The sequence below is a fragment of the Pleurodeles waltl genome, chromosome 3_1, assembly GCF_031143425.1.
Source record: "Pleurodeles waltl isolate 20211129_DDA chromosome 3_1, aPleWal1.hap1.20221129, whole genome shotgun sequence".
Classification (NCBI taxonomy): Eukaryota; Metazoa; Chordata; class Amphibia; order Caudata; family Salamandridae; genus Pleurodeles; species Pleurodeles waltl.
In genome coordinates this window covers 922187027-922212046 of record NC_090440.1, presented here as the reverse complement: position 1 = coordinate 922212046, position 25020 = coordinate 922187027, and the positions used below count along the sequence as shown (strand labels likewise).

Genomic DNA, 25020 nt, shown 5'->3' with positions numbered 1-25020 from the left:
ACAGAAACTGGAAACAGATGCAGGAAATGAAAGTTGTGATCCGGTGAGAAGATAGACCAGTACTTCAAGCGGCAGTCTATGCACCTATGAGAGGGAAATAGAGACATCTGAACCAGAACACGGCATATGCAGGTGTGAGATTGGATTGGAACAGAACAGGGGAGGGAGACCACTGATTAAAGAGATGATCAAAGCATGTGTGAGAGGAACTGGAAAGGACAAGGCCAAAGTCACCTCTGATCCAAGAGATGGCCCATGCAGCTGGGAGAAGGTCAGGGCACAGGCTTTTGGAGGGACATCTAATCCAGGTGATGACCAAAACAAAAATGAGAGAGGCTAGAAACAGCGGAGCGAAATAAAAACTGCAGCTACAGGATATGAACCATCCATGTGTGACAAGGCTTGAAAGAATAGAGGAAAGAACTACATTTAATTTAAGAGGCGACCCATGTGAATATGGATCATACAGGTTTGAGAGGGGCTGGATGCAGAGGAGGGAAGAGAGGCAACTCCTACAAGAAATGGCCCATGCAGAGGTGAGAGCTTCTAGGTTGAGAAACATGAATAGATAAGCCAAGAGAGAGCTCATGGCATTTGCCATGGGTCCATACAGAGCAGGGACACAAAGTAAAGACCCCCAGATGTCTGTGGATGGTGAAGTCCTAGAGTTACATACTTACTTGCACCTCCATAGAAACTGTCATTACACGAACATGCCATATCAATTTCAACCTCGTCATTTGCACACAGTTTTGCACCTGCACAGGAGACAACAAAGAGAGGGTCATGAGAATCGTCAAACAGAGATGTTGAAAATGTCACAAACAGTGAAGTAAGGGATGGTCTAGAGGCAGGAATATGCAGATAGCTGGGAGTCTTTTCAGCTTTCTGGCTGGATCCACATATTCGTGAAAGTGACGGACATGCACCTCCTTCTAGTGACACGCTGCTATCAAGGTCGCTGGACAGAGAGATAAAAATCCCCTTTCTGCCCATGATGATTGGAGAAGAGAATGAAGAAGGGCATGGGAGGATGATACTGCAGTCAGGTTGCTGCGTGTTGTGCTGCCACGCAAGGCAATGCAGCAACGCCATTTCCCTGCTACAAGCCAAAGGAGATGGTATCCTGCAGAGCCCCTACCAGAGGGACCTGGGAGAAGCAACTGCAATGCAGTTTGTGGCAGCTCGGCTGCCCCCTGAGGTCGTAGACCTCACCTCGACACACACAAGCAAAGGTAGGCCCAGAAGAACAGTGTCTGTGGGGGTTCCAATGGCTTTGTTGGCATGTATTCATCCGCCTCATAATGGCTGGTCAATGGGGCACCTATCACTGGACAAACACCCTACTGGAGTTCAGGATAGAGGTGCTTGGGTAAACAAAAGTTAGCTAGTGCAGCTGATGAAGTGTTTTGTGCAGAAAAGAGGACGGCCTAAGGGTAGGTTGGTTAAACACAAAGATGGAAGAAAGATGAATTATAAGGATGATTTGGGGGTGCTAAGAAAGTGCCTAGGAAGGGGGAGGGATAAGTGGGATGAAAGCAGACATGGCACCCTTCATTAGGATTAGAAGCAGGTTTTGGGAGTGTTAACAAAGAGCCTGAGACGGCCGAGGGGCGAGTGGCATGAGAGCAAATATGGTACCCAATAAAATAGATTTCTTTTTAAAGTTTTTAAGCTAGGGTTTTGTTTTTAAGCTAGTGTTTAGTCAGTGATGATAGACTTAAAAGTATGAAGAGATGGAAGAGTGGCTGCATGTGGGTATATGTTCGACTGGATTTGGAAATAGGCTGTAAAGTGGATTTATGTTCCATTGGCTTGGTAGCCAGTTAGAGCAATTGGAAGAAAGATATTTTAAATTTTGGTCACTCCATTATGGGGAGGAGAACACACAGGGTGGCAGTGATATGGGCAACAGTTAGGGGTGGATATTGATAAGGCGTTGTTGAGATGATATGGTCTACAACAGTGTTTCCCAAACTGTAGGCCGTAGAGAGCCAATTTTATTTAGGTCGCCAAAGTCTGGGCTATAAATAAATATGCCTTTTAAATCTGTATTTATTGTGTCACATTTGCTGTGCTTCATAGACAGAGATCCAATGTCTGGCTATGTCTTCTGCTGCTGCAAATTTTTTAAACAGGGAGAGCGCTAGGCAACCAATGTGCCACAATAGCGTCAAACATTTTGACACTATTGTGCTGACGTGCGCCATGATGGGCCATATTGTAAATATGGGTCTACCATGGTGATTTTAGGGGGACACACGAGGCACAAGAAAAGTGGCGCATCATAGCTGATGCGTCACTTTCTTGTAAATATGCCCATATATGTCTGTACAAATTTAGTGAGCATTTTAATGGGAATGTGCTGTCTGCAACTAACAATGTGCTACCACATGACGCTTTATTACATTAAAAAAACGCCTACCTAAAGCTAGTTGGGTCACAAATGTTTATCTGGTAAAAAGAAGATCACAGTTCTAAAATGTTTGGGAAGCACTGGTTTAGGGGGCATGAGGAGGGAAAATTAATAGTTATGGGAGTTGAGGGAAAGGTTGTCAAGAGTGGTAGTGTGTTACTACACATTGGGGAAAATGGCATGGTACAATCCAAGTGTCTGGAGTTGATAAGATGGAAAAATGAGATTTGACCATGGTGCGATACAGATGGGACAAGCTAGTACTGCTCTGAATGCAGCTACTTCCCTGGAGAATTGAGAAGGGACAAGAAAACCTGCGGCAATTAAGAAAGGACAGCTAGGAGGTGAACAGGGAGTTATCTGGATACCCCAAAGTGAATGGGATGGGATAATTAAGAATGTGGATATTGGGTTTGAAGGCATTGTTCCATTGAGGCATGATGGGATTCTCTTATTCTTAGTGGGTGACATGTTGTACTTAAAAATGTCATGGAGGTGCAGGAACAAGGCTGAAGAATGGTGGGGCAGAAGGAACACCTCAGAAAAATGAATGAGGGCAGAAAGAACAACAATGTTGAGGTGCAATCTGGTGAAGGTGCGATTGTCCAAAGAATAGAGATATGGGTAGAAGTTAAGGAAAGAGTAGGAGAAGTAGGGGAAGAAAAAGAAGAGATGGTTAGCCAATAGCCAGGCAGGCTAGACAAGCAATGCCTAGTGTCTGGAGACGGGGGAGAAAGAATAAGAGGGCAGTAAGACATAACATTGCCTACACAGTAGACTGCTAATAAGGAAATGGTGTTTGAAAAGTAGTTGTGAGAATGTGGTTAGAGATTAGGTGGAAGCAGTGCTTAATTTATAAAAGAATAAGTGCTGGGAGCCCAAGGTTTTGCAAAGAAGATCATGACCAGCTCTACTGAATGTCAAGTGGTGCCAAATATCAAGACTACAGAGTCGTTAGTCCAACTAATGCCTGTTAAATCATCACCAGCCACTTCCTATCCTTTTATCGTTTGCAGGTCTGTTCCATCCCTTTGTTATCCCTTTATCACTGTGTATGTGTCTTTCTCTTTGTCCTTCCTTTCCGCTTTTGTGTTTTTCTCTCTGTTGCTCCGAATCAAAGCCTGTTGAGAAAGAAGTGCTGGGGAGTTCCACCTGCAACCACTAGCTCGTGTTAAACACTGAACCACTAGCTCGTGTTAAACACTGAGCAGGCTAGGAATTTAGCCATATTAAATTGTGCCCTAATGCTGAATGATGTACACGTGAGCCTAACATGCTCCCAAATATATTGTCCTGCTGTACTTTTGACAGGCATGGCATAATTATTTCCTCTCTGGTACCCTAAACCCTAATGGAGGACCACCAATGGCCTTGCTCTGTGTTGCTGGGTCATCTGTAAATGGGGCCAGCCCAGTCAGTCAGTCAGTCAGTCAAATAACTTTATTCGGCAATTGCCATAAAAGTACAAACCAAGACTATAAATAGTATAGAATAAAACTTAAAACCATTGCTGAAAACACCACATAAGCATCCAATCTGAAACCCCTTGACATACATAGATAAATATACTAGACATGATTAAAAATCACAAAGTCAGAAAAGTACAAATATTAGCTTTAAAATGATATACTATACGTACATAAATTTTTTAAAAAGGAGTAGGCCTTTTCCTTATACTTAAAGAAGCTGTGACAAAGTCTAATACATGATGACAAATTTGAATATCAGGCAATCTCTGAAGATATAGTAGGGCTTCCTTATAATGAATGGGTCTAAGAAGGCGTAACGTGGGTAAAATAAAGGCCCCTCTAGGAGCAGCATATAAATGGCAAAAAAGAAAAAAGTGCAAAGTGCTCTGAGTTGATTTGGAGTCACAGGGACAAAGTGGTAAGTCCTTTTTCCAGAAACATGGTTCGGGGAAAGCTACCTTAAAATGAATTAGATTAAGTCTAAAAAGTGTTAAAAAGGAAATTATTCTAAAACTTGAAAACCAAGTCAAATAGGGTTCAAGGCATGGAACAGTCACAATCCGAGAGTAGGAATCAAAAGATTTAAATTTCAGGGAACTATAAAATCTCTGCTCTGATATGTGCTTGGAGTAAGTAGACTTCAAAACAGACCTAGAGTTTGTGGTTAACAAATGAGGATCATCAAACATGTATCTAAGCCCTAGGTTCTCAAAAGAGTTTAGCAGGAACATAAGCCAGGGAATCCTATTTGAATTTTCCAATTGTAGACAGTCAGAGATACAGTCTTGGACCAAACTTGCTGTAGGGTTTGATCAACATCTGATCCAGAGCAGTAGGGGGGCCATAAAGACCCTGTCCTCCAAAAAGCACTGACCAAGTTCTTCATGGCAGATTATATTTGCGGTGCATTTTGGAACCAACAATAATCTGCGCAGGAATTTCTTTTCAACACTCTGAAGAGACAGTATTTTATTATAGCCCCAGACGCCTGCCCCATAAAGGACTGATGCAGTGCATTTGGAATTATAAAGAGTTTTCAACTGTGCAGGGGGTCTGTGACCTAATTTATTTGAAAAGCGAAAAATTGCTTCGTTGTTCCTTATCAGCTGTTGGAGCTTAAAATTAATGTGTGTCTTTCAGGACAAGGAAGAACTCATGTACATGCCTAGATAACAAAATTCTTTGACCTTAATAAGAGTGTGCCCTCCCATAGTAAATTGTTTAGACTTTGTATTGCGTGGGCCACAAGTCATAACGAAAGTCTTGGGGTAATTTACTTTCAGATCAAGGTTCAACATAAAATCATAAAATGCATCCAGTAGTCCCTGTAAACCGTTTGCAGTACGAGCAAATAAAACTGCATCGTCAGCATATAATAAAACTGGAAGTTGTCTCTGGCCCATCTTCGGTATGTCCTTTGCATGTTTTAACAGTGAATCATAGGGCCCATTAATGTAAATCAGAAAAAGAAAAGGGGCTAGGATACATCCCTGCCTTACACCCCTAGTTGACGGGATGGGGGAGGTTCTCTGCCCATGTGAGCCGGCCTGAACAGAAATCGTTAGGTCTGTGTGTAGGCGTTTAATAAGCTCAAATAGAGACGGATCGCAGCCTAAGGCTTCCAAAATTTGCCATAACTTTGACCTATTAACCATATCAAAGGCACTGGTTAGATCAATGAAAGCCATGTGAATAGACTCTTTTTTGACTGTCACGTATTTGCTGAGTATCAGCTGCAAGTTTAAGACTTGCTCAACTGTGCCTACACCAGGTCTGAAACCAAATTGAATAGGAGATAAAATCTGGGCCTCGGACACCCAATCTTCTAAACGGGACAGGATCACGCTACCTAAAATCTTTGCCGTCGAATCGATGAGAGAAATTGGTCTGTAACAAGAAGGATCTTGTCTATTTCCTTTTTTGAAGATAGGAACAATAATAGCCGATTTCCATGAGAGGGGCACGTTACTATTTACCACACTATTCAACACATTTGTAACTAACGGACCCCAAAGATCAATTTCTGATTTAAAAAGATCAGCGGGAACCCCATCGGGGCCAGGAGCTTTTCCCTGCCTTGATCTATCAATGGCATTTTTGACCTCATAGAGGTCAAAAATAATATTTGGGGCCTTAGTTTTGGAGTCTAAAATAAAAAGTGCAGAAGGATTTACATGCGAATTCTCATAAGTTCCTGAACAGAAGACTTTCCTGAAATGAGTTAACCAGACGTCCTCAGCAATAAGACAGTCATTGGCCAAAGAGTGGTTACCAGAAAAGTAAGAGTGATTTATCACTTTCCAGAATTTAGAAGTATCCTTCTGCTCAGATGCAGCCAAAAGTTCGCCCCAGGCCCTAGACCTAATTTCTGATTTCCGTTTGTCAAAGGCAGCCTTGTAATCGGCTCTGGCTATTTTAACTAATTGACGGGAGAGAGGAACTGCTTTAAGTGCATCTTTGAGTTTTTTGTGGGCAGATGAGCACGCAGAATCGAACCATCTGTGGGCCACCGGCCCCTTCGCGGGCCTGTCCACCGCCAGGGCACGTGAGATGTCAGTGCTTAAAGATTCAAATTCACGCACTATGCGGTCAGAATCTAACTGCTGGGACAGACACATATGAATCGAGTCAGACCTACTTCTTACAATTTCCTGGTTAAAAATTTTTGGATCTATTTTGTCCCATTTTAGACGTATGCCACAAATTGGATTATAAACAGTAGCAGCGCTCAAGCTTTTATTCTTGGGTGCCTGGAATTTTTTTAGGTCCAATATAATGCTAAGGGGGTTATGATCGCTCGCACAATGAGGCGCAATCTTAAATTCTTGAATTACATAAAAATCAGAGGAGCTGATAAGTATGAAGTCGATAATGCTCCCCCTCAAATTCCCAGTAAAGGTTGCCGCCCGCCAAGCTTGGAATCACCCCCTCAGAGTCGAGAACCGGTTGCTAGAGGGTACAATAACCTGTAAATAAAGCCTTTCTAGGTCTGGTCTGTAAATACTTGAATTAGTGACAGTGCGGTTTGGTAGGAGCACCGGGTCGTAAAAATGACACAGGGGATGTATTTGAATCCTGTTAGTTGACATATTACAGTGGCCCAAATTGGTCAAAAAAAGGTCTACTGAACGAGGATTAGCAAAATTTAAAACGACATAGTCTCCCTCCTCCAATACCTTGGAATACCCTACCCTCCTCACTCTTCGGGCCATGAGAATCTTATCATTATGAAAACAATTAGGTTTGAAATTGGAGTTCAACCAGTGACCAGCTTTTCTAATTAGGGAGTGGGTATCTTCTTGTTTGGAGCACTCCAAAGGAGGAACATTTGAGAGAACCAGAACGTACGGATTACAGGCAGGTGGTAAATGTAAAAAGTCTACATGGTTAGAAAGTTTATTTGGACCTTTGTCATGTGTCCTAGAGGAATAAACTTCCCTTGTCGGCCCTAATACAGGGTTGTCAACATAAGTTCCTTGACCAGAGACGGCTTGTGGATCAAGCGAATAATTACTTACACCTTGGGGTACCAGAGTAGAGGGAGGAGTGGATTGATGGGCTGGTTCAGGGCTATGATGTATTCCCGTACATGAAGGACCTGGTTTTAAAAAACTAGATAAAAACCTGGTCACGTCATTACAAAAGCAATCAAGCTTCCTAGCGATCAGAGTGGTAATTTTTGCCTCTAGAGTTGCGCAAAAGGATTTGAGTGTCTGGTCAATAAAACTAGAACAATCTTCAGGAGCATCCTTACTCAGAGGGCATTCGGGGAAGGAGACCAGGGAGATTGGGGGTTGGTCACTTTGGGCCGGGAAGGTAGGTAGTTTCTTTTTGGAGCCCAGGGCCTTTTTTGTGTTTTTGGGCTTTTTCCCGGCTCTCCTCTTCTTCAAAGGAGGAGAATCGGCCTGAGAGCAAGAGCTTTCAAGAGGAGGAGTAGCTAAAAGGGGAGAAGAATTGATTCAGTCGGTAGTGGGGAGTATATCGACGCCCAACTGACTGGTATTCAGAGGCGAAATCAGTGATAAAGGACCAGTTCTTGGAAAGGTGGAAATGTGAACAATAGGTTCCAAGGGGGGGTGTTGAACAGTACTTTGAACAGCCCCAATCCTTTCTTCTACATGTTCAAGTTCAGATTCAATGGCCCCCATCACAGAAGATAAATAACTAGTAATGGAGGACTGAAGGGAGCTGGACCCGGCTTCCCCCTTCTGAACATTAGTCTTTCTTTTCATCATATTTAATAACAGACTCACACAGTATCTGACACAGCACCCAGATGGAATTACCACAGGCGGAAGGAGTAGACGTTGGGGGGGGCCCAGCCCGGCCTTTTCCGGTTGATGACGGGCGAAGGACGGGCCCGCCCTTGGCCCGGGCTTCGCCTGGGCGCCGCCCACGCGCGTCCCGCGCAGCGGGAGCGCGAAAGTAATTTAAAGGGCTCCTGCCCTTCAATCAGGTCCCGGCAAGGTCCCAGCAGCAACGCGCTTCCCGCGACGGCGGGAGCGCGAAAGTAATTTAAAGGGCTCCTGCCCTTCAATCAGGTCCCGGCAAGGTCCCGGCAGCAAATGTACCCCTGTCAGGAAGGAGAGTTCAGGTGGGAGGAGTAGCAAATCAGCAGTTAACCAACCTGATTACAGAACATATCCCAGTCAAAATAGGGTAATCTGAGATGTGCACCAATTTGTGGTTTGCAATTCAAGTCTCGTGAGTTTGTTAGGATGTGACCTGTTGAGTAAATTAAATTGTTTCTTTAGCTGCTCCCACAAGGGAATATAAATTCAGACAAATAGTGATGATGAAACGTCCAGCACAATTGATGAAATGTACCTTCTCATTTCTTTTTTCCCAATGATGACAGTTAAAGACTTGCCCAAGGAGTTACAAGAACCAGTTATGGTGAGAGTTTGGGATTTTTTAGGAAAAGATATTGGACTCATCAGAGGAGTTGACCCAGTTAAAATCACAGTAAAGCCAAATGCAGTGTTTCCAAGGATACCGTCCTATAATTTGGCTCTAGAAGGAGTTGCTGGAATTACACCCATAACTGAGAAGTTTCTTGAGCAAGGCATCCTGAAGGAGATCATGGGAAGCCATTGTAATTCTCCTATTTTGGGACTGCTGAAGCCCAATGGAAAATACTGCCTAGTCCAGGATTTGAGAAAGGTGAAGGTAATTGTCATTCCATGTTGTCCACTGGTACTGAATCCTGCAGTGATTTTGTTTCTGATTCCTTGTGAAGCGGAGTGGTTCTCTGTAACTGACATGTGTTAGGCATTCCTTTCCATTCCGCTCCATGAAGAGAGACAGAATTTACTGGCTTTTTAATTTGGAAGCCATGTATATTCCTGGTGTCTCACTCCACCAGGGTATACGGAGTCACCGTCCATTTTTAATTCAGAGTCCCTGAACATGCCAGTCCATTCAGTCCTAGTTCAGTACATTGATGATTGATGGTTACGTTAAACATGCGTGGAGCCTGTAGGAGAGATGCCATTGCCCTGTTGAATCATTTGGGTGAGAATAGCTATAAAGTGTCCCCCACAAAATTTGAATATTGTCAGAGAGAGGTGAAGTACTGAGGACAGCACAAAGAGAAAGGTGCAAGAAAGGTGTCCCAAGAAAGAATCTCAACAATCATGCAAATAAATACCCCTGTAACACAAAGAGAAGTCAGAATGTTTTTGGGAATGGTCAGCTACTGCCGCCAGTGGATCCCAAATTTTTCAATGTTTTCCAAACCATTGTTGAAACTGGCGCTCGAGGAGGTGTCTAGTTCGGTATCATTTGATATTACATACTGTATCTGCCACAGGATTACCCCTGGGTCTCACTTTACTCGATGCAGAGAAAGCATTTGATTGTGTATCATGGCAGTTTTTATGGGCAGTATTGGAATGAAAGGTATTCGGTAATGTTTTTATTCAGTCTTTCAGAGCCCTGTATAAAATCCCCAGTGCTAAACTTAGCATAATGGGGCAAGACTCTGAGAGTTTTATCATTTCAAGGGGCACCTGACAAGGATGTTCATGTTCCCTGCTTTTATTTACTGTATATATCGATCCTTTTTTGCAGAAGCTGGAGGAGTGTGCTAATATCAAACCTGTCACAGTTCATCAGGTCAATTATAAGTTCTCTGCATATGCGGATGATACTGCGATCCTCACGGCGGGCCCATGTATGGCACTTCCCGAAATTGAGGCTAAGGCCCTTCTGATAGGTTTGCCTTCTGGCTATAAGCCTAATGAACTCAAGACACAAGTATTGTGTACCTATTGTGTTACTTTTAAGGATCCTCAGGTGGTAACGGAGGCCATATATCTTGTGGTGGATCTTACAACCGAGGTGGACAGGATGGCAGAATTCAACATAGCACCAATGCTAGTGAACATTAAGTGGACTTGGAGAGGGTGGATTACTTACACTTGACAATATTTTGAAGCGGCAATGTCTTTAAAAAGTGCATCTTGCCGAAGGTGTTATATCTCTTTAGAACAATTCCATTAGAAATTAATAAGAGCTGGCGTTCAAGCCTAGAAACCATCTGGAGCAGATTTCTCTGGGGGTATTGCGAACCTAGGAGAGCAACCAAATGGATGATCTTCCTGTGTCTAAAGGTGGGGGAGGGGGTGCAGCGGGGGCATATCCTAGTTTCAAACTGTATGGGTATTTTGCTCTTGGATACATTGAGTAAGGCTAGTTTTGCCGAATTGCCAACCATTTATGAGATAAGTTTGGGGAATCAAGCCAAAGGTTACCTTGGCTTGAATTTAGAACCCAGTTACTACAAAAAAACTAGGCTTAAAACTGTCAAGGTGGCATTTAGAGTATGGTAGTAGGTTAAATGGCTGCTGGGTATACCGAAGTTAATTCTATACACACCCATGACAGCCTACGCCATACTCCCACCTCTATTCTGAGATTACGTAGCTACTAAATGGGTTCGGAAGGGGATAACATCTCTGGGGGATTTTTACATTAATGGGCAAATCTGCACCTTCGCAGAATTACAGGAATGGTTTGATCTCCCCAGAGGAGCAGGATATTTTAAGTAGGCATTTAAGGGATCCAAAATCTATTACTAAGATCCCACTGGCCAAAGCCATTAAACAGAAAGCTAGGATCGGCAGGATCTATGAGGTATTATTGCAGGAATTTTCTGATTATCTCGAGGCACAAAATGGTAAATGGGAGTGTCCGTTAGGGATAGATTGTTTCTATCTATAGGAGTCTCTAGAGCTGGGAAACAGGGATCTCCTGACTGCAAATTTAAAAAGCCAACATGTTATGACAATGTCTAATCTTTATCACACCCCGGCAAAGGTGGCTAAGTGGGGTAGCAGGCTTGGGAGTAATTGTGGTTGATGTGGTACCCAAGAGGTGGACTCTCTGCATATGTTTTTTTTTTGTCATCAATTGCAGGGCTTTCTGCATGAGATTGAGACCTTTTTGGGAGCAGTAATCTGGATTTTATTACCCCAGATCTGGTGATTTTGGGGGTGATAGATTACCCAGAGGATAAGGAGGGGTTGGAATGGAAGGCAAAGCTCTTATTTGTAGCTGTGTCGGTGGCTCAACTATGTATGACCTTTCAGTGGCTTAGTCCCGACCCCCTCCCCATTTATAGGTTGGAGACCTAAGCTGCTAGCAATTTATCATATAGAGACCTCGTTATGTGAATGCAAGGGGGTACATAAGAAGCAGTGGAGATTAAGGATATGGGCCCCAGTCACCAATGGATGAAGGGTTCAATGCGGTAGGTTGATTGGGAGCTGTGCACTTATAATCATCTATCAATGTGGAATCTTTATTCTCCCCTTTTCTTTTGGGTGAACTGTTCTTTTAGCTGCTGTCATTCATGATGCTTTGTTATGATATGATTTCTCTTGCATGAATTATGTGATCTATATTTATCTTTATTTATGTTTGGTGTGATATTTTTGATATCTTTTTTGAGAAAAAAATAAATTGATGGCAGATGCATGAAACCCTTCTTCGAGCTGAGAGAAAGTCTGTGCCAAGCCCCTAGTTTGGGAATGCCAGAATACAATAAATGTTTTTTATTGTTTTGTTGTGATCATGATGGTTGTGCACTTTTTGTTTTGACTCCCTTACATGGATGAGTCAACAGACCAGTGGCTTATTTCTCTGCTACTCTAGATCCAGTAGCTGCTGCTTTGCCCAGCTGTTTAAAATCCATGGCTGCAGTTGGTGTCAGCATTGCCCAGTGTGAAAGTATTTTTATGGGCCGTCCCCTGAATGCCTTTATGCCCCATTCTATAGATGTCCTTCTGACCCGAACTAAAACCCAGAATCTGTTTAATGCCCGTTTGAGCTGTTATGAGAAATTGATTCTTGGTTCAGCAGATGTCAGCATTAAATGTTGTACCGTTTTGAACCCTGCAGTGCTTATGCCCAGTCATGTTGAAAATGTTAATGATCACGATGAAGTGGAGTATGACAGTCTCAATGTGTCTGAACTGTGCACCAAACCAAGACTCAATATTCAAGATACTCCCTTAGACAAAAATAGCTATGTCATGTTTGTTGATGGCTCTGAGTGCTGGTTATGCAATTTGCACAATCTCAGGGGTGATAGAAGCTTCATGGCTTCAAGGAGTCTTTTCCGCCCAAGTAGCTGAATTGGTGCCTCTTGCTATAGCACGCTGTGTTTCTGAACAGCTTAAGGTGACCATTTTCACAGATAGTCAATGTGGGTTTGGTGTCGCTCATGATTTCTGACTGTTATGGTCTTAGTGAGGTATTATGACCTTTTCTGGATCACCTATCCGAAATGATGATATGGCCTATCAGCTGTTGAAAGCAATACAGTTGCTGATGAAAATTGCAGTTCTGAAAGGTGCAGCACATTAAAGGTCAAGTGATTACATCTCATTAGCCAATGCTGATCAAGTGGTCAGAAATTGTGCACTCCGTTGCTCATCCTTTAATGAGGAATGGAGCAATGGAAGAGGCACTAGTGAGACAAACCAAAGTTTCTTGATGACAGCAGTTGATACCTAGGAAGAGGTTAAGAAAGTGCAGGAAAAATTGACTTAGGAAGAAAGCAGAGGTTGGAGTAGAGCGGGCTGTGTTCAGAGAGATGAAGATGATGTCTGGGTTTCTAGTGTATGGAAAGCAGTGTTTCCAAATAGTTTGTTATCGTCAATGGCAAGGTATTACCATGGGCAGGCACGCATTGGCAGGGGTGCCATGATTAGGACTTTTAGACAGACATGGTACAATCCCAGATTCAGATTGGCTGCAGAAGCTGTGTGTCACAGATGTGTTATATGTCACCAGATGAACGTAGGAAAACACACTGTGGTTAACCTGAGCCACATAGGTACATCGGGAGAACGCAACTTGATTTCATTGAGATGCCTTTGTGCGATGGATTGAGACACGTAGTGGTGGTGGTGTGTGTTTTTTCGCATCGGGTGGAAGCATACCCGACCATTAGGAATGATGGCCTCACTGTTGCAAAGCTGCTCTTGAGGGAGTTGATTTTGAGGTTTGGTTTTCTGGCTTCTTTGGAATCAGACCAATGATCTAATTTTATTAAAGAGATCGTAAAATTGTTGTGTGCAGCATTACAAATTGAGCAAATATTGCACTGCAGTTACAGGCCAGAAGCATCTTGATTGGTCGAGTAAATGAATGGAACTCTAAAGTTTGGAACTGGCAAAAGTGTGCACATCTACAACGTTGAAATGGCCGGACGATTGCCTGTTGTTCTGATGAGCATGTGTAGCAAACCCGACAGGTAGACAGGACTGTCTCCTCACAAGATACTCATGGGCTGTACTATGTGGTTTCCAGCCTTGCCTGCAAATGCACTTGTGAGCATTTCAGATGATTTAGTGCTGGATTATTGCAAAGGACTGGCTGATGTGGTTCACTTTTTGGCTCGCCAGGTTGAAGAAGCAACTGTTCAGCCCACAGGTCTCGTGGAGAAACATGTGAGAAAGTCATGCTTAGAACAGCACTGGAAAGGGCCATTCCAGGTTAACTTGGTGACTACAACAACAGTGAAGTGTGCTGATCTTCCAAATTGGGCTCATGCAAGCCAAACACGTAAATTTCCAAGTCCTCTTGAAGATACTATGCCTTTTCCTCTAGGGTCAGGATCGGTGAGTGAAGGGGTCCAGGTTAGCCAGATTATGAGGACTAACAAGTAGCTGTTGCAGAGCCTGCACAAGCTGGTGAAAGTCTGAGGGTGTCAAAAGTAATCGAAGGTGCAGGAGGGTCAAGTCAGATTCAGTCGACTCCTGTTAGCTCAGAGGACAATGAAAATCCATTTGTGTCTGAAACAAGAGCTGCGAGAGGAGACCAGTCCCCGGCAAAAAGCCCAGACCCAATAGCAGATGTACTTCCAACCATAGCTGAAGTAGCTGAAGAGTGGGATCAAAGTGACAGTGAAAATCAGGCAGCAAGCTTCTCAGCACCTGAATGGACATACTTTGCCGCTAATAAATGGGAGAAGCAATTTGTTGCCTTTTGTCTGGATAATTAGGTGAGTATTTTGGAACTTGAAATTGTACTTGAACTGAAATTTTGTAGCCGCTTGATGAGCAGAGACATGACATGCTGGAAGTGCTAATCAGTGATTACCAAATGGTGTATTACTAGAGACATTTGAATTTTTGATACAGACTTTGAAGATTTGCAAGACAAGAAAAACTTGATGAAGTTTTGAAAGAATAAGAACTATTGTAAATAATTGCAGAAAGACTTTGAAGTATTTTTGATTTTGTTTTTGCTTTGTTCACTTTAAGGAGAAAGAAAAATGAAAAGCCGCTTTACATTTTTGATTTTGTTTTTGCTTTTGAATTTAGTTTTTTTGGTCTGATTCTAGACAAGTCATTAATCTGGATCAAGGTAAATGAAGTACGAGTTTTTTATGAGTATAAGTCTAGTAATAGTGTGTGATTGTAAGCATTTTATTGATCGTTGGATTGAGTGTGTCTGTAAATGACAAAGTTGAGAGCACAGTTGCACTAGTGCATGAGGAGTCACATACTAAACGAGATCAATTGAGAGGGTGCTTCATCTTGATGACTCAGAAGGGAGATTTGTCTTCTAACGTATACTACAGAGTACTGCATGAAAACATTAAAACTATGGATGTGCATGATTGTTATGTGTGCACACAGATTCCTTTGTGCAGGATGGAAATACATACCATAGTCTGCCTTTGACTTATGGTATTAGTTGAAGTCTATTATTAACACACCTATATAATCAAGAGAGTATTCCGTATTTTTACTCCAATATAGATCTTGTCTTTTCCTTTGTACCTATTAACAAGCATTTGAGTAGTATTGCTAAAGCTAACAACATTGATATAGTGGGAGGATTATTTGAGCCAACACTAACCTTAGGAACTGCTTATGTGCATAAGAACAATTTTACTTGCATTCCCACACAAGTAGTGAAGGATTTCATTAATCAAGAAGATGACAGAAGAAAAGCAATAAAAACCAAAATAGAAAAAAAGAGTAGTTTTACAGGATTGGCAAAAAGATGATTCACAGCTTACAGGTGGTGATACACAAGGACACTTTGCTTTACATTGGCAACATGTAGGGAAGCTATGTATATACCATGAATGTGGCCTCTTTGTATACCTCTATTAAACATCATTATGGGTTACAAGCATGTAGATACTTTCTACAAACACGACCTATTGAATTCCTTGAACATACAGACATGCTTCTATCCATTTTGCAATTTTGTTTAACCCATAACCTGTTCCTATTTGACAATGATTGTTTTTTACAAAAACAAGGGACTGCTATGGGGGCTTCCTTTGCTTCCACATATGCCAATCTATATATGGGCTGGTGGGAGAAAGAGGTGGCATGGTCTGAAACCAATAACATCTACATGAACAGGGTCGTGTGAACATACAGACATGCTTCTATCCATGTTGCAATTTTGTTTAACCCATAACCTGTTCCTATTTGACAATGATTGTTTTTTACAAAAACAAGGGACGGCTATGGGGGCTTCCTTTGCTCCCACATATGCCAATCTATATATGGGCTGGTGGGAGAAAGAGGTGGCATGGTCTGAAAACAATAACTTCACACCTACCATGAGAGAATCCTCAGATGTTTCAAATTCAACTCGTGTTACGATTTTTATTGGCTATTGCCCCTTTTGTGTAATATGGACTCATTGAACTGATCAATCGAACTGTTTTGATTATTCCAGAATAGTGATGGACATTCTACGTTTGAGTTCAGTTTCCCATTTGGCTGTTGCTTTGCGACTCATTCTTCTCTTGATTCTTGTCCAGTGTCATTCCCTACATTGCTCTTGTTCTGTTAACTTATCCCTTTGGATGTTTCCTGATTCCCATTTGCAGTCTGTGTTCTGCACTTTCTCCTGATGCTGCTTCTAGTGGACTTTGTTGATGATTTATTGCTTTGCTGATGAAACTGATTTGAATGCTGAACCCAGGAGAGGCATATTCTAATGCAACTGTTATTTTCACCATACCTCCTTTCCTGAATAGAGTTAGCATGCTGACACATACCTCCTTTGTTTTAGTTAGTCTAACTTAGCCCAAGATAGATGTTTTTTCAAATTATTTTTGTCTTTCTTTTTTACTTTTGCCTGCATGTGTTAGCCCACTCCCACACATGCTTTTCCTAATTTGGTTAGAAGCAGGGAGAACCTATGTCCCAAGCCCTGTAATCTGAATGTGTGCACTTGAGTTGACTAATGTCATTAAATACTGAATTGAAACATGGTTCTGTTTCAAAAGTGATTGCTTTATTAATATGAATTATTCTTCTTGAATGCCTAATGGTGTTAATGCTGAGTAGATTAAACTTGTTTCGTATACTTGGTCAGCATATGGTGTTCATTTACCTTTATAACTTGATACTGTCAGTGCTTAATTTGTAAAAAAAAGAGGTGCTGGTGCTCAAAGCCCTTCTCTTAAGCACGAGGCTGCTGTAATTAAATCTGCCAGCACTGAATACTGAGGCGTAGTAATCCTGAAGCCACCTTGGGCCTCCTCAGTCCATTAACAGCCACTCCTTGCCCCTTCAGCTCAACCTGCAACTTTATACTTTCTCCCTTTATGACGCTTTTTAGTTTTTCCTTCTTCCGTCTTTCCCATATGTGTCTTTTGCTCTTAGCAAATGATTGAGGCAGAAGAATAAGCCCCGGCCCTCACAAATAAAACAACAAGCACAAATTAAGCACTGGATACTGTGCATGATTTATGTGACTTTGGCTTTGTGGTTATAAAATAAAGCACTGAAATATTTTGTTGATTGGAGTTTCGACCCATGGCTCCATGGGGCATGGTGTTTAAACTGTTGTTTGGGTTTTAATTGGTTATCAATGGTTAACACACTCTTTACTGAGTGAAATGATCCATCGACCTGATAGAGAAGAAGCATTTTTCAAACAATGCGAAGTGTGAGGAGAAAACGTGTTAGCAGATACAAAGAGGAAACTGCTTAAAATTATAGTTTTTGTACAGGAAGGTATCCCTCCCTGCACAAAAAAACTATCTTGACCACAACACCCTTACTCCATGGTGCAATGGTGCTTGTGTTAGTGCTAGGCAGTCCAAAGTACACCAGCACAAAGAGAGATGAACTGCTCTATATCTTTATAACTATGTGGCAGCTCTGCTGTCTCCAGTTAATACAATGCAGTATAGCAATTTTGTTTGCTGCTCTTCCTTGCTTGAAATCTTAGTAAATCTGAGCCCTAATAAATATGGACCAATCACATCCACAGTAGCACATAGATCTATCTCCTATTCACGTCTATGTGTCCAACTCTGATTCAGTACCGGAAAATAAACACAAATTCAAACAATTGCAGGCACAAACAAGCTTAAATCTGCAAACCAAATATACAAATACAGTATGTTAACGGCAATATTGAAAACTGTGCCTAATGACTTAAAAGTTGAATCTCACTAACATCGTATTCCATGTCACTAACACAAGAACAAGCAAATAACATCCTCTACCCCCTCCCATAACCCACCGCTGCCCCTCCCTGCATTGCTGGCTGTGCCAGCAAATGAAAAATAAAACAATAGTGCAACTATCATTTTATTTTTCATCTCCTGGCTCTTGGCCAGGGGAGCAACGCTCCTTTGCCATAGAGAAGGAGCTGCCCCGATTGGAGTGTTACACTCCCCTACAAAATGTATTCTGTAGGTGTCAGTAGGGTATGGTGAAGTGTCTGTAAGATTTCACCTACAATGATTACATGCCTACACTGACAAACACACACACATACACACACACGCACACAGACGCGCATGCAGGCACACACACACAATTGCTCTCTCTGTCTCTCTCCTCTCAGTTTTGAAGGCCTTAAATATGTTACTTAGAAAAAAAATTGTAAGTGCCCCAAACAATCCGCACTCCTCTCTCTTGTAACTGCCCTTAATGCCCCCTCTCATGCCGTGCTTCTCATAAAAAAAGTATTTTATCCAGCATGATTGTTGAGCAATCTGAAGTCCCCCCCCCACACTCCCCAATGTAATTGATCAAGCTACGCCACAGGGGAACAGATGCATAGCAAACCGTTTGAAAGAGTTGAAAACAGGACGAATCCTCTGTCTATCTCCTAGCATGGAAGGACAACAATCATAGTTCTTCCACACTGCTAACAACTGCCTGAATCAAGAAATCTGCCTATTTATGAAGTTCGTCTGCAGTGAAAATTTGGGCCCAGTTTTGCACTGCAGACAAATTAAGAAATCAAGTATTTTGCATTCCACAAAACCGTTTCGCAACACCTATACCCATGAACACATGAGTTTTGTCCGTCCCTGTTCTTTGTTCCCCCCACTGTGCATTCCTGCCACTGATGCTCCAAAGGAATTGTGCATCACTGCCTTTTCTTACAGAAAATGAAAATTATTCCCCCCACCACCAGACAGAATCCATACATCTAATCACCATGAGCACACTAAGGGCCAGATGCACAAAGCAAAATGTGATTTGGTAACTTGTCGCAAAATTACATTTTGCATTTATGATTTGGTATTTGAAAGGGTTGTCTTTAGGGCATCCCTTCCAAATACCGAATCAGTACAGTATTTATTACTGTTTTGCAACAGAATACCGGTTGCATAACGGTAATACTTTACCACCAATTTAAAAGTGGTGGCAACCTATTCCAAGGGGACCCCTTCCCTTGAGTATGTAAATAAAAATATATTTTAAGAGCAGGCAGGCGTCCCACAGACCATTGCCTACTTTTAAAATGAAACTTCAAGGTTTATTTTTTTTCTTTTAAAACACATCCCTTTTTCCTTTAAGCAAAAATGGGCTGCATTTAAAAAAGATTCCTTTATTAAAGAGCAATCTGCTAACTTCGCTGTGATTCCTAATGAGTCACAAACTGTGACCTTTGTCCCCAATTTGCGACATTTGCGCTCATACCGACGCGCCACGAGCCCGCGCGCGCTAGCCAACTGTAGCAGTTTGCGACAGTGGAAACTAGCTTCGCATAAAAAGTAAAACATAAACCACTAAAATACCTTCAAATGTAATGTTGAAAATGAAGCACCACTGCCCTCTCCTGGCAAGATCCAGATACCACAAGTTGTTCAAAACATATGCGAAGACTCCATATTTGCATCAGCCAAAAACAGTGCTCTGAGTTTTTGTTGCACCTGTCATTGGGTCTTCCGAATGCTGCACCACAAAAAACACTTTCATTACTAAGGCACACAGAGCAGCAGCACCATGCAATAGCATTTCTCACTTGAGCTGCAAACTCAGTTTAAGCACAGTCTACTTGAACACAAACCTCTCTCTTCAGCTGCCGTAAGCTGCTTCTTATGGCTGCAGACGATTTTGTGGTACTGGTAGAAATTTAAGTTTTAAATTGTTTTGAGGAACTAGAAGAAATGCATCTTTTTCACTTTCGCGTATCAGCTTGACATTTCCTGTTTTTGTGAAACCAAACGTCTTAACTTTTTCGAGCTCCTCAGGGTTCGTTTTTTTAACTCATCACCAATGTTACACCGCGGAATGAAGTTACTTGAAGAATGTTTAGTACACCGGTCCCAAAGAGACAAGACCTAACTTGGCGATATCAAATAAGCTAGTGGGGAGGATGAAATCTCAGGCTGTGCTACACCCAGGGTAATGTGTTCAAGGCTGCCAGACAAGGGACGAGAAGACTGGTGGACACTGATGATATCTGTGGGATGTGGCGAGACAGCAGGATCTTGGGAGGCAGTAGGGGTGTTACTATAAGTTATGATTTTTTTGTCTTTTAAGGTTTTGAGTGTGGTCTCTAAAGTCTCCCGATTTTTGTAATTGAAAATCCAATCGCCCAAACACTAAATGATGAAAATTTAATGAGGTATTAAATATATTAAAGATAGTGGTGGAATTATGGCAAACAAGATGGGGTGGGGGGGGGGCAATAGTCACACTGGTAATTATGACTATACATTTACATTGATGGCCGTAAATACCTCCATTTACTTCAGCCAGGAAGTCACAATCGTATTCCTGACAGGTGTAAATGGATTTAGTTTTGTGAATTTCTCCTCCGCCAGTGCAGAGAAATCTGCAGTCATAAATCCCATTCTGGGAGTGGGAAGGAAGCATGTCAAGGTGTGGAAGCCGAACCCTAATAATCCAATGAACCCCAATTATGCGGATACCCCAAATGATGCCCTTGACAGTTAAGCTCCACGGTTTCGTTGCTCATGCGGCTAGAGACCCCTCCCCATGTTCCTTACACTCATCAAATTAGCATAGTACAAATCCACATAATCAAATAGCAACAGGGACCACTTAATAACTGTGTTCTAAATCAGGAAAAAAAAATATATATATTGCAGGAGATCTTAGCAAAGCATTACAGAAAAATACAATAAATGTAATGAAGGCTCATATACAGAATCATAATAATAATCCCTATATAAGCATTTGAATTGCTCTGGAAATCAAGTGTTAAACTCATCGAGTACTGACAGCATTCAATGGTAAAGGGAACATTCTCAATCAAACCGGACAGAGTCTTGGTGGTGGGAAATGAGAAGCCACCCCCACTCTTCCAAAATCAGGGTTTTTTATACACAACTCAAGCATAAATAAATAGCAAAAACTGCAAGTTCAGCATAGCACGGTCGTGGTTAGTTCACTTTGGACAAATCAGAAGAAGAATCATCACATATTAAGACTGTTAGCAATCGCCCATTTTTTAAGGTGAAAAAATAATCTTCCATTCACTTGCACGAAACGAACTTAAAATCTCATTCAAATATCTTCTGCAGGCCTGCAGTGGAATTTCCAGAGGAAAACTTCAAAACGATACATAGGGAGCACAGTGAAAGCTTAGTTCCCAAAACACGCTTTCTAAGTAAAACCACCATTGACGTCACACACGGTGTGTGTCTTTGGATACTGTGGTCCTCGGAAACTGAGGAGAGAAGAGGGTGCAGCAGATATCTGATTGAGAGGGGAGAACGAGGAGGGGCAAGATAAACAGCATCAGAAACTGCATCCATTTTAATAAAATGGTGTCTCATGAAAATGTGCCGTAACTAAGCTACTTTTTCCACACACTTTTCAACCATGTTATTTTGCCATTTTAAATGCAACATCATTAATTCATCAGAAGCGACCACATGCAAGTTAAGAAGTATTAATTTGCACAAAGTATTCGTCGCCCACCATTGCGCTACATATAAAACTTTGACAAAGGCTTGTTTTTTGAAGTTCAGGAATGCCACTAAACATGCATGTTTGTGGGCATTCTCAAATTCTGACCCAACATTTCCCACCCTTTAAATGGTTGTAGAGTTACTCCTGCCACAGGCTGGAGAATCAGTCATTCCTGGATGGTGAAGAGAAAGGATCACCCCATGTTTGGTGAAGGTTCAGGGGAAGGGCGTTTTCCATGGGGAAAAATGTTTCTCTAGGAGGAAAAGAAAGCAAAGTGTGCATTTGCACAGGATGCTCCATGGGAGGTGGCACATGACCTTACCAGAAATACACCTGGAAACCTGTGTCTGGCGCAACTTTAAGGCATTCCTATTGAAACATTTGTGAATGGAAAAAAATGTAAAAGTCTGCTGAGAGATTTAAATCTCAACCAATACGTTTAGCTCTTTTTTTTGTAAAAAGGGCAGGTTGATGAATAGGTGGTATTATGTGGAAAGCAAGTCAGTGCATGGTTTTACAGTACATACGTCACCCCTCCTTGACCATGAACTTGAATGTCCCAGGTTGTCAGCTGCCCCATTGTGCAGTTCTTTAGTTCTTAACAGGACACTGAGGGAGCTGGAACCTGTCCAAGTCATCCTTTTGCTGCAACATTTTGGTGGAGGAGGAGCAGGGAGGCTGGGCAAGGCTGGGGGACACAGCGCACAAGAGCAGCTGAGGCCAGTTAAAAAACACAAATAAAAAAACCAGCGAAATCAACTCCTGCCTTTAGACATCCTCCAAATAATTGGGCAAGGACTGTGTTTTTTTCGAGGCCAGGGAGAAATTTTAATTATGCTGGAGTAATCGGAGTAAATTTAGTAGTTACACATTACTCTTGTTATCTGAAATTACCAAAATTACGCAATTTATGCCATCTTGGGCAATTAAGAGTCATTTTGGTTAAAAAGCCTACCGCAAGAGCACATGAACAATGAACTACAAGTGTGCGAGTGGTTGCTGGCTACTACAGTTTGTGTCCTATAGCATTTAGTGCTATTTTCTTATTTAAATCCTCTGGCCCATTTTAGATGTCTTGAAGCATTCTTCCTTGCTGTCATATTTTACCACGGCATAAGTATTGGGGTGGAAGAGCTTCAAGGCAAGTAATAGTTTCGAAAGGTGCATGGCCAAATTGGCAGCAGAGCAGTTGCATAAATGCAAGCTCCATCTTGCGCCGCACTTCTCCTGGCCCTACCCGACACCCTGTATCCAGGTGACCTGCCGCTGATACCGCCCGAGCTGGCGGCTATCCTGGGATCACAGCTAAGAGGCAGACTTTGCCAGCCCTAGGCACCCATGGCACCGGAGACAACAAACAATGCAGACAGCCCAAACTCTGCAGGCAGCGACATGCATGTGACATGCAGCTCAGCAAATTGATGCCATATCTTACCAAGGAGCTTCTAGTGAAGCCTCGATGCAGAGAACAGGGACCTCCATGGTAGCGACTTGGTCTCCTCAGGGGTGCCACAACCTGTGGTGCTGGGATGGCCCCTCCCCCTTCACTCCTCACCATGATGGTTGCCGCTGACATTACCTGCGATTGACGTACAGAGCTCCCTGCCCTCGCTGCATGAGAGAGAACCTCAGTGGCAGACATATTGAAGCTGAGGACCCCGATTGAAAACCAGGGACCCTCAACAACACCAGAGCAGTAGATATTTATGGAGGTGGGTCACAGCCAACCGAAGTAAGCGACCCCCTCCCTACTTCTACCCATTACCTTTGATTACGGTGACATAGGCCTGGGGAGCCATCATCTCTTCAGACCCCTAAGGCAGAATAGATGAAGGGCTCGGAAAGCTGGCAAGAGCACCATTAGACTGCCTCATCCCCCAGGAGAACTATTGCATCGGGGAGTGTCCCCTTATATTCATATCAGGAGCCTACATAACTGCAAAACAACATCCCCCTCATTGGGCAATGGGGGGCATCTGCTGCGCTGCTGGATGACTGATGAGGATCTTTGAGCCTTATAAATGAGTTGGGCTCTTCACCACTACCCCTACACTTCTGCTGTGGCCGTACCTTCCAACATACTGTTAAAAAGAGGAATGACCGAATGACTAGGAGACAGTGGTCCACTGCGCCCTGGGTGAGGTCACCCTGCACCTGGGGAGACGCATGCAGGGGCTGTGATTGTTCATAGCTTGACTGATTTAGTTAGGGCGAACATGGGAAACCAGTGCTACCCTACTATTGCCCTGTACACTGTGTGCACCACCGTCACAGTGACCACAACACCTTCAACACTGTGATGTGCACCCTAAAGGCTCCAAACCAGGGGACGCCCAGCAAGCTCCCACTCTCTCTGAGATGGGGACACTCCCGACAGGTTTGCCCCCGCTGTTGACCATGTGCTGTAGGACACTAATGCCAAGTTCGCTGAACGTCTTGCGGGTGTACAGGCCTTACAATCGAAATTGGAGCTGAAACTAGACACTTTGATCATTGACATGGGTCACATGCATGAGGAACATATTAAATCGAAAGTGCGAGTATATGTGGATGATGTAACCATAAAAGAGATGCAACCATTGGTATCATATATGCAAGCAGCATTGACTGGTCTGCAAAAAGAAATGGACATCCTGAAACATAAGAACAAAGATGCAGAAGGAAGATTGCGATGGAACAACATATGGGTGGTGGGCTTAGCCGAGAAGACTGAGGGCCCGAGCATTGATCTATATCTGGAGCACTTGTTGGTGCAAACAGTCTTGGGGGGCAAGACATCCACTTTCTTTTCAGTTGAGCGGGCTCCAGGGTGCTGGGCCAACCACCACCTCCTGGGGTGCCTCCAAGCAAATTGGTGACACTTCTTTTCAATTACTGGGTAGAGATAACATACTACAGAATGCTTGCACTAAAGGTGCATGGCAAGTGAAGAACCAGACAGTCACTATATTCACAGACTACACTGCTAATGTTAATAAATGTAGGGCTTCCTCCTACATAGTGAAACTCAAGCTGTGAAAAATAGGGATCAAATATGCGTTAATTTTCCTGGCCAAATTCCTAGGGGCAGATTTATGAAAAGTGGTGCTGCATCTAGTGCACCCCTTAGCACCCCCCTTACGCCACCATGTATGCGCCTTATTTAAAATACTGCGCACCATGGCAGTAGTCAGGGGTACTAGCATCATAATTTTTTACGCTAGTCCGGCGCTTTGCAGGCCCATACAAAAGATTCCTACGTACTGCTTCCATACTGAAGCCTTGGCAGACATGGGGTTTAGCTCTTAGCTCAGTAAAGCCATTGGTAACTACTTCCAGGATAACAAAGGGATGGTATTGAATGCATTGGTTTCATGGGATGCGCTTAAAGTTGTGCTACATGGGTTATGTTTGAAAACAGCTCAGGGGGTACGGAAGGGGCTGGATGATGAGGTCTGGGCAATGGAGGACTGCCTGG

The 25020-nt window shown here is 42.8% G+C and overlaps 1 protein-coding gene across 1 annotated transcript in view; it reads right to left on the bottom strand.

Moving 5' to 3' along the window:
* The window catches only part of LOC138284762 (uromodulin-like), a 191914-nt gene that overhangs the window by 116936 nt on the left and 49958 nt on the right, over window positions 1-25020 (bottom strand). The window contains exon 2 of the mRNA XM_069223900.1: window positions 681-758. Coding sequence (XP_069080001.1) covers window positions 681-758 — 78 coding nt within the window. The remainder of the gene's footprint in view (window positions 1-680; window positions 759-25020) is intronic.